Source organism: Pseudonaja textilis, chromosome 1 (genome assembly GCF_049901715.1).
Source record: "Pseudonaja textilis isolate UNSWEBS1 chromosome 1, rPseTex1.2, whole genome shotgun sequence".
Lineage (NCBI taxonomy): Eukaryota > Metazoa > Chordata > Lepidosauria > Squamata > Elapidae > Pseudonaja > Pseudonaja textilis.
The window spans coordinates 49549397-49565236 of NC_141990.1; the positions used below are offsets into that span (position 1 = coordinate 49549397).

At 39.8% G+C, this 15840-nt stretch overlaps 1 protein-coding gene across 1 annotated transcript in view; it reads left to right on the forward strand.

Annotated features, from left to right (window-relative positions):
* The window catches only part of TGFB2 (transforming growth factor beta 2), an 87815-nt gene extending 82137 nt beyond the window's left edge, over positions 1 to 5678 (forward strand). The window contains exon 7 of the mRNA XM_026695747.2: positions 2568 to 5678. Within this exon, the coding sequence (XP_026551532.1) occupies positions 2568 to 2726 (159 nt within the window). The 3' untranslated portion in view covers positions 2727 to 5678. The remainder of the gene's footprint in view (positions 1 to 2567) is intronic.
* The last annotated feature ends 10162 nt before the right edge of the window (positions 5679 to 15840 follow it).

Sequence of the window (15840 nt, forward strand, 5' to 3'; positions counted from 1 at the left end):
TTGAGTATGTAAACAAACTCAAGAGGAATCAAAGGATGATTTTGCAGCAAAAGCAATCCTTGTATTGAGGAAAACATTGGAACATTTTATTTTAAGTTCCACTTTGATTTTTCATGCTCAATGATGTTGGGGTCACAATCCTGTTCAGCCATTACCACTATATTTTTCTCAGAAAAGCTATGTTATACCTACCAGTTCTGCCTCAGTGATCCTGTGAGCTATTACCTTTGTTGGAAAATACTGATAAATCTTCCTGCTGAATGTGCAGAATTCAGTGTGAACAGTGTTTCAGAACAGATGGGAGATTAGCACTCTGTTCAGCTTCATGTTCTGTTCTTCTTTCTTCAGACTATTCAGTATGCAAAAAATTTACTCTTGATCCAAGCCCTGTGGTTACTGTACTGTATATTTTGAAGCTGAGATGTTTCCTCTATTTTTTCCACCTTTTTAGGGGTATTATCTTGTTAGAATAAGCAATTTTCCTTTCACTGTGGGAAAACATATTTAAAAGTACTATGTGGAGTTTCCACCGACTGAATGATCCTATTAAGTCACCAAGACCAGTTTTGTCCACTCTATGATTTCTTGTGATTTCATTTCTTTGATTCCTTTTCTACGAAATCTCCTATATCTGTAACATCAGTCACTTTTTGCCCTACACTCTTCTTCCAAAGCATTTCCAATGTACCCACTCACCCTCCCTTTCCTATCTTTTATTCTGCAAAAACTAAAAATTCATCAAGTCCTGCTTTTAAAAGATCTTGGCAATGACCCTTTTATGTTGCTAAGAGTCTGCACAGCCTGTTGCAATGTGCTGTTTCTTGTGATTGCATCGTTTGGATGAATACTGGGTCTTTAAGCAGTTCCGATTCATTTCAATGTGGCTTATAAAAAGAACATCTACTGTACGCGTCAGTACAAAAGTCACAGTTATGGCTGTGAATCCTAAGAAGGATGTATAAAAATGGCAGCCATATAAACATGTTTAAATTGGGGTCCATTCCATTCTACCATAGGATGAATACACTAATGGTAGAGTTGACTGTGACTCTTACATTTAAAGAAAACCTAAATTCAAAAGCTCAAGGTTGGATACATGCTCCACTCCTTTGGTACAAAGCACAGCTTTCTTATCTGGTGCTTTAAAAAAAAAAACCAATCAACTCCATGCAGCATCCTGCTGCCAAAAAAACAGTGTAAAGAAATATGAATCAGTGGTAAACACAGCGGTTAATAACTAGAGCACCTTCAATAATGGTGCTGATGCCTGACAGTAGAAATATGTGTTCAGATTATAAGTGAAAGGATTCTAACTTGCAATGTTTATAAAGGTGGGGGGGCTATATACTACATTTGTTTTTAGTTTAGTTTATTTATTTTCTAAAAAATTTTTTTAAACATTTTACCCTTCACCTAGAAGATTTTGAGATTTTTAAATATTTTACCCTTCACCTAAATAGAAACAATCCATTTATCTTGAGAAGATACGCTTTCAGAGATCAGTGGTGATAGAACAATACAGGTAGACCACAATTTATAACCACAATTGAGCCCAAAACTTCTGTTGTTAAGTGAGACATTTGTTTAGTGATTCCCCACCCTCCTCCAGTTTACATCATTTCCTGCCACAGTTGCTAAGTGAATCACTGTATTTGATAAATTAGTAACCTGGTTGTGAAGTGACTCTGATTTCCCCATTGACTTTGCTTGTCAGAAGGTTGCCAAAGGACCCTTCAACTGTCATGAGTATAAACCAGTTGCTAAGCACCTGAATTTTGATCACATACATGAGCATGGGGATGCTGTAAAGGTCATAACTGTGAAACACAGTCATATGTTACTTTTTTTCAGTGCTGTTGTAACTTTGAACAGTCTTTTCTAAATGTAGAAAAGTTAGTAAGTGGAGAACTACCTATAGTGGAAAAGGGCTAGAGTTACTATGTTCTGCTAATGATTTGATTGGTTATTCTGGAAAGATGATGTTGGACTGAAAGTTAAAATATGTGGAACTAAGAAGCTGTCAGCAATAGGTCAGGTGAGGCCAGCCCTGACTCTTGGTGTGTGTGTGTGTGTGTGTGTATGATGGCAACAAGCAAAAAGCTAATGAGGCACTTTATTTCTCTCCCTTACTGTTTTTAACAGTTATTTTACATAATTTTATCAACTGCTCCCTCAAAATAAGCCAAAGAATGATAGGCAATTTTCAACTCTATCCCCTCTTGTGAAGCCTAGGGTCTTGAGAAAACCTTTCATTTTAAAAAATATTCAGTATTTTCACTGGTGTCTCTTTTTTTAATCAACAGCTGTTTCATAAAAAAAAAAAGTAATTCACTGCTGTGAAAATTCTCTACTGTTTGGATGTTTTACATATCTGTGTTTTTATTGATTCCAGCTGTCTAGGCTTCTACAGAGAAAAAGAATTTGGACATAATTACTTTAAATGAATAAATTGTCACCATGTCAATGGTGCCATCAGAGCCCTAGGCTCCTTGTTATCCAAAGTTATTTGCCACCGTAATAAGCAGAATGTGAAGAAGTATCTTCTTTTTTTTCCCTTTTCCTCCTAGGTGCTTAGCTTGTATAACTCAATCAACCCAGAAGCATCTGCATCTCCATGCTGTGTATCCCAGGATCTGGAACCCCTCACTATCTTGTATTACATTGGCAAAACACCCAAAATTGAACAGCTGTCAAACATGATTGTAAAGTCTTGCAAATGCAGCTAAAGGAGCATAGTTTGGAATATGTATATTTTTTTCCCCTCTGGAAAGAAAGGAAGAAAAAAAACATTCAAAAAGAAGGAAACAAAAAAATACATCATCTGTGGCTTTTAAAAAGAAAAAGAAAAGAAAAAAACAAAACGGTACTAGTCTGACTGGATTGAAACTTGGTTTCATTGTTTCATGTTTTGTTTTTAAACAGTCATCTGATGCAAAACCATGAAGATAGGCATGAAGCATTTTTAGGAAAGCAGAAATACTAACAAGAAAGAACAAAAAGAAAGAAAACCTTTTTAAAAAAATAAACACTGGAAGAATTTGTGAAAGGAAAAAAACAGGAAAAACACATTAAGTGGAGTTGCTGTATCTATCCCGTGGCTTACTTGATTTTTATATTGTTATGCCATAAATGCCCTATCTGTTCCTTGTAGTTTTTAGAATTAACAGTGCATTATTTATTTTTGTGTAATGCGATCAAACAAGACTATATATTGCCCTAGGCCCTAGGGGTTGTGGGGACAGACTAGAAAGACACAAATGTTCAGACCAAACAAACAACTAAACATGTGTTTAATACCCGGGGAACATGAACTCATAAATATCCTGAAAACAATAATTAGTTTAACCCAATTAAAACAGAACTGTTATTACATCATTAAGAAAGCTATAAAAAAAAAAGCCACACATACACCTTGTTCTCTTGCAGAACGCCTAAGAGGGCTTCTGTGTAAAGCCTCATACCATTGTTGTAATAGAGGTTATTAATAAAGGACATTTTGTTTTCGTCTCAAAGACAAACCTATTAAGATTAAAACAACAACTGTAAATGAAAACTGTCAATTTAGTAAGCCAGTGAAATATTTAACATGTATTGGTCTCATCTTCAGACCCTAATACGTTGCTGTATAGCTATGCTTTGAGATTGTTTTTGATATATGTAACCACACCTATGATATTAAAATAGGGTGGATAGTAAGAAGCCAGCTAAATTGGAAACATATCTGTAGATCTCTATTGTAAACTATTAAAAAAATAAGTACTTTATGTGTAATGTGTAAATTTTCACCATATTTTTGTATACTGTTAATACTGTCAACTCTGAAGAATTTGAATTTGGGGGCTCTTGTTGATTACTCAGAATCATGTGCTTCCCTCGAGCTGGCCAGTATAGGTAGAGTCCCCTGTACTTTTAACTTGCACTACAAATACATGTTTTATAATATTTGCTATACATGCGTTTTGTATGTTGTTTTTCATCTCTATGATACAAGCTACTTTTTTTTTCTCCTTTCGGTCTGTATATAGACAGAGGGATAGATTTAAATATTGTTTTGTATAAAATGTATGTATCTTCAAACATCTTAAAATTTTAAACTTCACATACACACACATTTCTGAAGATGGGTGATGGGACTGGAGTCTGCCTTTGATTGCCTTGTTTTGATCACAGGCAATTAGTCCAAAGACAAGATCTGCCAGATCAAAAGGCAGAAGTTAACTTGGCAATTGTGGTGGGCCTGTGCATCGCCCGAGAAATCTGCAAAAGCTGGTTGCATGTGCAACTTCACTCCTTTCCTGGGCACAGTAGACGCCCAGTTGGGGGCTCCTTTCATTTCCCCATTAAGTTGCCCAACAAAGTGATACCTAGTTATCTACTTGCAGTTGGTCATTTTTGAACTGCTGGGTGTTGGCAGGAACTGGAGCATGTGACAGGAATTTGCCTTGTCCCGTGGCAGTAACTGGGTTTTGATCACGAGCCTACAGACTATCAGCCCAGAGTCCTAACCTGGTGAACCACCATGCTCCTTCATTAATTACTTAAAAGGGTACTGTAATAGGTCCAGTTAAATTCCAAATTAAAGAAAGGAAGGACCTATGCACTATCTGTATTCCAACATAGTAGACACCAAGAAAATGGTATCAATGACCAGATTTTTGGTACAGTGGGACAGATAGAAAGCAACTGAGTGTGGTCTTTCTTCTCAACAAAACCCAGGGTTTGGGAATATAGGGATTTATTAAAGCTTACGGGTGATCTTTCTAAGCTGGACCAAACTTTTAAAGCTGTACATGCACTGCTTATTTATATATAAAGATATACAATGAAAAAACTTGCTTCTCAACATGTGCCCCCCATAATTTGATTTGAGCATTCTGGAAGTCATAGTATGGTGAAGAAAATCATGTTTTATACTGATTCAGTCAAGAAATATTAGTTTTTGATGATTGAAGGTTTATTTTTCCCCAGAAGTATTAAGATTGGAACAGGAACACAAGGTATCAGGTGTATTGATTTTTACACCAAGATAAACAGTCCCCAGTTACTTTTCTTGAATATTGTACCTTAATACTACCAAAGTAATATTAGATGAAATCCTATCTATATTGAATACAAATAATTGTTACATAAATCATATCTAATTTATTCAAATTAGTTTTTTTCCAAACTGGTGACTTTAACTCTCAAAAATATCACTCACCATTAGCCAGTCCTTTAAGCTTTATTCAGCTGAATATTACTCCTTAGCAAAATATCCAGGATGTAGCCTAATTTGGATTAATCCTACCCCTGATTAAATCTAATCTAAATTGAATTGATTTAATTAGAATTCTCATTCAGAAAGAGGGGTAGTTATAGTAATATTTGAGGAATTCAAATCATTGCTAACAGGTTTTACTTACCTGGAATCAGTAAACTAATTAATTACAAAATCGTCTTTCTCAACCCATCAGCTTCACAATTGATCTATAAGATCAGGCATTATATTTGTATTGTTCTGATAACCTTTCAAAGCTATTTTCATTAAAAGAAATAAGCATCCACATGGACATCGCTGTCATACATTTTTAGATGTTCCTTGTATAAAAAAAGGTTGGTTAGTCATATTTTAATTTATTCTGCTTTAGTATGTATCAAGCATGTCAATTAAATGAAAATAAATATTACAAAATATAGGAGGAAGCATGATTTTGGTGTATATTTTATTTGGAAGTGGGGATCAGCAATACAGAAGTGATTTTAGGCTAAAATTGCCATTTAGCTATTTCTGTCCCACTCTGCTAAGAGAGCTTCAAGATAGTCTAGCAAAGAGATTTTGTAAATTAGTACATGAATTCAATTCCGATTGGGAACACATTTAAGACTAGCTCCTTATTTCCATTTTTTTTTTCAAATAACAGAGGCCAAACACCAATTAAGGAAAATATTTGTAGCTTAGTTGAAGTGAGGGGTCCTTCGAGCTCTCTGGAGAGACTTGGTTGTTTTCTTGCAGTCATTTCATTACCCTAACTAGGTAACATCATCAGTGCTAGAGGCCAGACATTTTAAAACAACACATGTTTTGGTCCAAAATAAGTTTTCATAGCACAGACAATTCTGATAAGGAGAACACACCAAACAAATTGAAACTCCTGTACATTAAACTACTGTGCTGTCTAATAACAGTGTCTTTTCTAATTGGCAGATAATTTTCTTTCTGTACATTATCTTTAAGCCATACAACTCAAAAGATGTATGGACCATTTGAATTCCCTTCAACTCTTAGTCAGGCAAGATGTTACAAAACAGGGAAAAGAATAGACTCAGGAATGTAAAAAACTAGGGCATATTGTTTCAGCTGTAAGGCCTTATTCCACAGGATATCCCAAGAACAGATCTGTACAGCATATGTGTTTTCAGGGGTTATTGAGTTCACTGTAATTTACTTCTAGATGCATATTTAGTACTGTACCCTAAAACAACTGCAAACAAATTCCACCACCATCATACTTAATTATAGCCAAGGACCAGGAAGAAAAGCAATAGCGTGCAGAGAAGAGCAACAAGGATGATTAGGGGACAAGGCTAAAACATGAAGTGTGGTTGCAGAAATTGGGTATGTCTAGTTTAATGAAAAGAAGAATTAAAGGTGATATGAGAACAGTATTCCAATATCTAAAGGGGCTGCCACAAAGAAGAGGAGGTCAACCTATCCTCCAAAGCACCTGAAAGCAAGAAGCAATGGGTGGATACCTGAAAGCAAGAAGCAATGGGTGGAAACTAATCAAAGAGAGAACCAATCAAGACCAAAGGATAAGATTTCCTGATAAGACAATCAGTGGGACAACTTGCCTCCAGAAATTGTGAGTGCTCCAATACTGGAGGTTTCTAGTATACGATTTCCTGCTTGGGCAAGGGGTTGGACTAGAATGTCTCATCCAACTCTGTTATTCTGTTACTCTGAAATAAATCATAGTTCTCTTTCTTATTAAAAAGCTGTCACCTCCATACACAGGGAACTCTTTTGACACTGTTAGAGCTTCTCCTAACAGTAATGTCCTAAATGTTTTCTTAGATGTCTTTTATTGATTGCAGTAGTTGTTATTTACTATATGTCTTACTCAATTTTCAACAGCGATATTGCCAAGGCAGTCTGATAATACAAAAAGTAAATTCCATACACTTAGCAATGGCAAATACCATAAAAGCTTTTCCAATAAAAAACAGAATAGAATAACAGAGTTGGAAGGGACCTTGGTAGTCTTCTAGTCCAACCCTCTGATAAGGCAGAAAACCCTATCCCATTTCAGATAAATGGTTATCCATCCAATCTCTTCTTAGAAACTTCCAGTGCTGGAGCATTTACAATTGCTGGAGGCAAGTTGTTCCACTGATTAATTGTTCTAAGTGTAGGGAAATTTCTCCTTGGTTCTAGGTTGCTTGCCTCCTTGATTAGTTTCTACCCATTGCTTCTTGTCCTGCTCTCAGGTGCTTTGCAGAATAGCTTGACTCCCTCTTCTTTGTGGCAGCCCCTGAGATATTGGAACACTATTATCATGTCACCCCTGGTCCTTCTTTTTATTAAACTAGACATACCCAATTCCAGCAACTATTCTTTATATGTTTTAGCCTCCAGTCTCCTAATCTTTGTTGCTGTTCTCTGCACTCTTTCTAGAGTTTCAACATCTTGTTTACATCATGGCAACCAAAACTGGATGCAGTATTCCAAGTGTGACCTTACTAAGCATTATTAAGTGGTATTAACACTTCATGTGATCTTGATTCTATCCCTCTGTTTATGCAGCCTCGAACTGTGTTGGCTGAACACAGATATGTTTTAAAACTCTTTTTTACATAATCCAAGTTGGAGCTAAGATGCTCTTCCTTGGGATGGAGTCTTCCCCACTCATGAAAACTAGTTACGATCTGTTTACATAATGTGAGGCAGCAGTTATTTAATCAGCAAAATCAGTGACTGTGCCATGCAGCTCAGAAGAGTGTTGCAAACAATCTTCAAATGTATACAATTAAATGGCAAAGCTTTTTGAAGTTACAAGGTCCAACCACAAAAATGCCTCTTTTGGTTATTTCAGATGTTATTTCATAGAGGATGGTGGTTATTACTTTCTAAAGTAAATATCTGATGCTTCTGATTAAAATCTCCCTGGCATAAGAATTTAAACTTAAGTAATACAGTTTTTTGAATCATTAAATAAGCAGCAACAAGGTTGGTCCTTTTTATTATGGTGAAAGTGTCATCTACATAAGGACAATGCATATTAACTTAATTCTTTTATATTCTGCCTTTCCTGCAAGATACATGGAATCATGGAGATATTTATGAAATTATGGGCACTTTCATAAAAAGGACTCTTACAGGCCAGGTACAGGCACAAAAGATAGCTAATAGAAGACTGCTGGATAGAACATAGAATATCAGAGTTGAAGGTACCCCTTGGAGTCTTAAGCAGGAGACCATATACCATTTCAGAAAAGTGGCTGTCCAGTCTCTTCTTAAAAGACTCCAGTGATGGAGTACAACACCTAAGTAAGACCACACCTCAGTACTGCAACCAGTTTTGGTCACCACATTATAAAAAAGATGTTGAGACTCTAGAAAAAGTAAGAGAAGAGCAACCAGGATGATTAGGGGACTGGAGACTAAAATATATGAAGAACGGTTACAGGAACTGGGCATGGCTAGTCTAGTGAAGAGAAGGACCAGGGGAGACATGATAGCAGTCTTCCAATATTTGAGGGGCTGCCACAGAGAGGAAGGGGTCAAGCTATTTTCTAAAGCACCCGAAGGCCAGACAAGAAATAATGAATGGAAACTGAACAAGGAGAGATTTAACCTGGAAATAAGGAGAAACTTTCTGACAGTGAGAACAATCAACCAATGGAACAGCTTGCCCTCAGAAGTTGTAGGAGCTTCATCACTCGAGACTTTCAAGAAGAGATTAGACTGCCATTTGTCAGAAATGGTGTAGGGTCTCCCGCTTGGGCAGGGGATTGAACTAGATGACCTACAAAGTCCCTTTCAATTCTGATTATCTGTTACCCACAACTTTTGAAGGCAAATTCTTCCTCTGGTTTATTGTTCTCACTTCAGGAAATTTCTCATTAGTAGTATGTTGGATCTGTCTTTGATTAGTTCTGTGGTTCCATCTGTGGCTTCTTGTCTTGCCTCTGGGTGCTTTGGAAAATATGTTGACTTCCTCCTATTTGTGTCAGCCTTTCAAATATTGGAACACTGCTATCATGTCTCCTCTGGTCCTTCTTACTAAACTAGCCATACCCACCTCCCGCAACCATTCATCATATGTTTTAGTCTCCAGGCCCCTAATAATCTTCGTTACTGTTCTCTTTTTCCAAAGTCTCAATATCTTTTTTATAATGTGGTAACCAAAACTGGATACAATATTTGAATATTGAAATTTTCAGCTAGACTAGTTTGTCTTTTGTTTTTCCTATACAGAACATTCGGTATTATTTGAATAATAACATGGTTAATAAAATTATATATTTTTGTGGGGTGGGATGGGGTGGGGGAGGAGGCAGGGAGGAAATCCATTGTATAAGTCTTTTAGGTTATTTTTTTAATGTTCAAACTCTGAATTTTAGAAAGATGAGTATCAGGAGTCATGAATTTTGGGAGAAAATAAATGATGAGGTTATGTAATTATATGTGGTTATAAAATAGATATGAAGTCATGTAGTTGGCTTGTCAGAAGGTATGGGTGTAACAGTAATTTCTCCATCTGTATAAAAATAAAATTAAACGGAACAGAAAACTGATGAGAACTCTCAATCAAATTGGATATGCTCATTTCATGAAGTAACCTGCTGGAATCTAAGAGCAGTTCCCAGGGGCATGAAGTAACCCGTGTTCCAACAATCTAATCTTGCTTTTGAATGAACTATTCAATGCCAAACCAAAGTGTTGGCAGGAGAGAACCAATGACCAGTGTTTTCTGGGTTTTTGTGCAGCATGCATATATGTCAGCATAGCTCACCTTTTATAAAGGTGAAGTGTCAGCATTCCAGCAAACCTCCATTCCAATCAGTAACTCCGAGACAAACATATCTCAAAAGTACCTTTATTAGAATAGCACCTGGTACATCTGTGGAATCCTGAATCTGAAAGGTTTCAGATTTCCCACAATTCCCAGACTGCAAATCCATCCCTCCTTGGACATCATCACATCACATGGCTCAATCACAATCCATCCAAAAGTAAGATCTTTTTTTTATTCTGCGCCATACCCAATGACCTTGAACTAACAAAAAAAAAATATTTTGTCTAATTAGAGCTACTCAATTGAATCCACCCCCCTCTCACTTGTGGCAGCGTGGAAATGGCTTTCAAAGCTGACAGGCATCCCGCCTTGAGGAAATACCTCCTGGAAGAGACAATAAACAAAACACAACCAGGAGTTAATGCGATGCCCTTAACCCCCTCTTCCCTACTCCAAGGGGACCCTTCAGTTTGTAAAGGAATTTGTCATGGAATTGAATAACCAATCTATCAGCATGTACATCCCAACTTTTTACCCAAGTAGCATCTGACAAAGGGTAATTTTTCCATTACACCAAATATTGTAATCTCCCTCGGTGTAATCTAGAATCGAGGATTTTCTTTATTTTATAATGTGTCTCACCCTGTACGTTTAAAGGTTTGGGGGGAGCTGCTGGTATAGGCCGTAGATTTGATCCTACAGCAGGTTTCAATAAACTACTATGGAACACTGGGTGTATTTTCCCCAACAGCCAAGGGAGACTTAATTGGACTGTCACTGGATTGATTATTTTTGATATAGGGAATGGACCTAAGAATGTAGGGCCCAACTTCCTATTGGGAAGTTTCAACTTGAGATATTTAGTTGAGAAAAACACTCTGTCCCCTATGTTTGTCTGCTTGTTTTTTATATTCCTTAGTCGCGTCAGTCAAAGTATTTTTTGTATCCTTCCAACCTTTCTTTAATGAGTCCATCCACTCCATTAAAGATATGGATGTTGGGGGTTCCCTAGGTAATTCCGGCATAGGGACAAATTCCATGCCGTATTGATTTGGAATGGAGTCAAGCCTGTGCTGCTTTATACTGCATTATTGTAAGCAACTTCTGCAAATGGCAACAGCTCCGCCCAGTTCTCCCGTTGATAATTTACATAGTATCTAATGTATTGTTCCATCATGGCATTTGTTCTCTGCTGCCCCATTGTACACAGGATGGAATGGTGAGGAAAGCCCTTGGGATGACCCAATGGACTTCAGAAACTCCCTCCAGAACTTAGCAGTAAATTGTACACCTCGGTCTGAGATTACTCTACAAGGTACTCCATGGAGCCTATAGATATGCTTCATGAACAGTTTCACAAGTTTCTTAGCCGAAGGTAATCCGTTACAGGCCATAAAGTGGGCTTGCTTAGAGAATAAGTTGATGACAGTCCAAATCACGGTATTTCCTCCACTCTCATTCTCTTTCCACGGCTTCGTTAGTTCAGCTACTTGTTGAAGGAGGCCAGGGGGTTTTCCAGTTTGGTGTTTCATAGTGGCACAAATTGAGCAGCTTTTCACAAAGTCCTCAACATCAGGTTTCATTTTTGGCCACCAGAACTGTTCCTGACTAAATGCAGGGATTTTAAGAACCCAAAGTGTCCCCCCAACTGCGAATCATGGCTACACTTCAGTATCATTAATCTTAGAGTATTGGGTACATAAATTTTTGTTCCTTTCCAAGCCAATCCTTTGTTCATTGTCAAACCAGTTTGATGCTCAACAAACCAGAGATCGGTCAAAAGGGCTGCTTTCAACTCAATTGTCAGTTTATCTTCTAGGCATCTGGGATTGTGGTTGGCTTGGCCTCGGGTAGTTACTTGGCCTGTGGGTTGAGCTTCTGATACCATAGTCTGCACTACCTCCTCCTGGCAACTGTCAAATTGGGGTTTTCTCAGCAGGACGTCCATCTGTATGTTTCCCCCCAGGATATATCTCATGTTAACATTGAATCTCTTGAAATATTGAGCCCAGAGGACTTGTTTAGGTGATAGCTTTCAAGGTGTCTTTAGAACCTTAAGGTTCTTATTATCAGTCCACACCTCAAAAGGCTCCTTCACTCCTTCCAGGAAATGCCTCCAAGATAGTAAAGCCCATTGCACTGCAAAAACTTCTTTTTCCCAAACCGCCCACCTACGCTCTGTGTCTGTCAACTTTTTGGACACATAAGCGCAAGGCATTAGCTGGTCTTGAGAGTTCTTCTGGAGAAGAATCACCACCACAGCCACTTCACTAGCATCAGCTTGGACTATAAAAGGTCTGGTTGGGTCCGGGTGCTGGAAGATGGGCTCAGTGGCAAATAGGAGTTTTAAAGTTTCAAAAGATTTCTGACAGTCCATTGTCCAAGCAAGGGGTTGATTGGGTTTTGGTTTGGTTGGGGAAGGCCCAGTTTTCAATAACTCTGTTAAAGGGTGGGCAACCTTGCCAAATGACAGAATGAATTGTCTATAGAAATTTGCAAATCCCCAAAAGCTTTGAAGTTGTTTACATGTTTTTTTGAGGGGGCTGCCAGTCTAGCACCGCTTTCACTTTTCCAGGGTCCATCTCAATCCCCTGGTCAGACATTCAGTAGCCTAGGTAATCCAGTGACATTTTGTGGAATTCACACTTTGACAACTTTACATATAACTTGGTGGCTAAGAGTCTTTTCAGCACTTGTCTGACCAATTTGACATGTTCTTAGATGGTTTTGCTGAATATAAGAATGTCAATCAGGTAGACGAGGACCCCTTTGTATAGGTGTGGATGTAACACTTCATTGATGAGTTGCATAAATACTGCGGGGTGGGGGGGGCTTGGAGTCCAAAAGACATGACTCAGAATTGGAAACTACCCAGAGGGCAGTTGAAGGCAGTTTTCCATTCATCTCCCTCCTTTATGTGGACTCGGTAGTAAGCTTCTCTCAAATCTAGTTTGGGGAAGACCTTGCTTTTATCCAGGTGATTTAATAAGTCCTTCATGAGGGGGAGGGGGTACTTTTTTTTATGCATACCCCATTTATGCCCCTAAAATCAACGCATAATCTCAATCCACCATCTTTTTTTCTTTGAACAGCACTGGGGCGGCCAACCTAGATTTGGCAGGTTCAATAAAACCTCTGTCCAAATTGTTATCTATGCATTTTCTCAATTCGGTCATTTCAGCTGGTGTAATTGAATACATCTTTGGTTTTGGCAGTTTTGCCCTGGGTTCTAACTCTATGGCACAATCAGTGATGTGATGGGGGCGAGGGGACATTGCATTCCTCTTCGCTGAAAACCTCAGCCAAATCCCTGTATTGTTTAAGGACTTGGGGTGCACCTGGAGGAGAATATGAAGTGGTGGCTACTGTTTCTGGTTGGGAACCTCTGTTGGGTGGCAGTTTCTTTGTGGGAGAGAGGGGGCAGTGGGCCAACCCCAATTATGATATTTCAGTATCCGTCCTCCCATTTGATGGTAGGGGCCAATTTATCCAGCAAAGCAAGTCCCAATATGACAGATTCTGACATTTTGGGGGCCACTACAAAACATATGAGTTCACAGTGTCTCCCCATCTCTAGTTTGGTCAACTCTGAAATTTGTGTGGCTGGGACTCTCCTAATTAGAGTCCCATCTACTTGTGCAAACCTGATTGGGTGTTTCAGGTTTTTTGTTTTATTCCTAATTGTTTAATGATGGGGAGGCCAATAAGGCATCTGGAACACCTGGTATTACGGCTTCTATCTCCCCTGCCTCCCCCGTGTCAGGCATCACCAACTTCACTTTGACTATAAAAGGGGTGATGGCAGCACTCACCATGGGGTCGTCTTCTTCATTGGCTTCTGTGGAGAGAATTTCCTAGGCTGGAAGTTCATTGCTCCCTTCTGTGTGGAGGGACCCTCTATGGTGTGCCTAGCAAACCGCCTAGTGTCGGGAGGCTTCTGCGGATTTCTCTGACATCTGGTGGCTGGGCTGGGCCTTGCTTGTGGAGCTTGTGGAACAGGTGCAGGAGCCAGACAGTTGGCTGCTCTATGGCCATCCTGGCCACCACGATAGCACTTTATCATTCTGGTGGGTCAGGTAGGAGCAACTGCAGCAGCTCTGGTCAGAGGTCCTCTGGTCACAGCTCTCCTAGGAGGGCTTTCAAGAAGGGGTGGGGTTTTTTTGGTGGGTTGATCTCCCTGTCCAGTTTTAGAGTCTCGGGTATTCCTCTAATGTTACAGGCCTTTTTAACTTCTGGGTCAATAGCATTCTTGAAATAATGTAACAGTATTCTCTCAGGCCAGTCTAAAGTCCCATACAAAATCTTTTAAGGGTCTCTTGCCTTGTTTCTTTTTCATTAATTTGTCTTCATTTTCCTCAATTCTATCAGGATTTTCAAACCTAAAGCTAAGGAGTTCAAGGGAGGTATTCACATCATAAAGTTCTGGAGCTTGTTTGTAGTGCAACTGAGCCACCCAATCAGAAGCATCTCCCTCATTCATCCCATCTGGGATTGCAACAACCAGGTCGTGATCTGTTGCATGTTGGGTTCCAAATCTATCTATGTTGGACCAGATCCGAGTGAGAAAATAAGCAAAATGTTCATGTCATCCATCAAACATTACTTTAAAAGCCATTTGGTCCGGTCTGAGAGGAGTGGGTGGGATTGCCATAGCAACTGGGGGCTGGGCTGGAAAGTACAGATCCTGCTGAGGAATATGGGAACCCTGAGTGGGACTCCAAGGGGTGGCTGTGTTGGGACTCTCTGGAAGAAAGGCCTCTGCAGGGTTGCTCCAAGGGGAGGCTGAATTGGCACCTGCCATTTGTTGCATTCTTCCCCACAATGGGAAGAGGGAGGTGGCTGCCATCTGTTGCCTGCGCAGATCCCTTTGTTGAGAAGGGATCCCTGCTTTTCTTTGGGGCCAGGGTGCTCCAAAACCAGGTGCAATGGGTGCTGGTATCCACTGACATTGGACCCACCCTTGACCAGGATAAAATCCCCACCCTGGAAGAATACTCTCTGCAGGGGGTAATCTCCTTTCTGGTTGTGGAGGGGGAGGGCTTGGGGTTTGTAATGTACGCAAGGTTGGCTGCATCTGGTGTCTCTCCCTTGAAACTCAAGCCTGCCAGCCTGGACTGCTTCATAGGCCCCCTCCAACCGATGCCCCAGTGATTCCCCCTCCACTTCTCAGGCTTGGGGAAGTAAAGGTGGGCTGCATCAGGACCCAGTTCATCTGGAGAGGTTGTGGCTGTGAGAGACATAACTTTCCACCTTAAGTTGTTCGAGTTATTCTGGGATTCCTGCCACTGACTGGCTTCAGGATGGATGCCACAGATTGCAGTCTTGGGAGTTGGCAGATCCCAACATCCCCCCACTTCTCCACTCTGTCTTGTGGGCAGTTCTTAGGGGGCTGGAGAAAGAGAGGTATTCAGGCAGCATCTCCCCTGGTCTCATTCCTGGATTCATTTCCATCTGGCAGCTTCTCCCTGAGTCCGTCTCCTTGGGCCTGGCTCCTAACCTCCATCTCTCCTCTGCAGCCTCCAATGCCTGCACCACCTCTTCAGAAGTGAGGCTGGGGGCTTCAATTAGTTCTCTGGTGTCCAGCCCCATAGCACCTTCTGTATCTCCTTCCAATTCTTCCATCTTCACTGAGACTTTGCACTGCTCCGGTTTTGGAATCAATGCTGGGGCTCAGCACCCCGGACAGCCCCTTTTGGGGTGCTGGAGTTTGTTGCAGATTTGGGATAATGTCAGCATTCCAGCAAACCTCCATTCCTATCAGTAACATATCTCAAACATATCTCAAAAGTACCTTTATTAGAATAGCACCTGGCACATCTGTGGAATCCTGAATCTGAAAGGT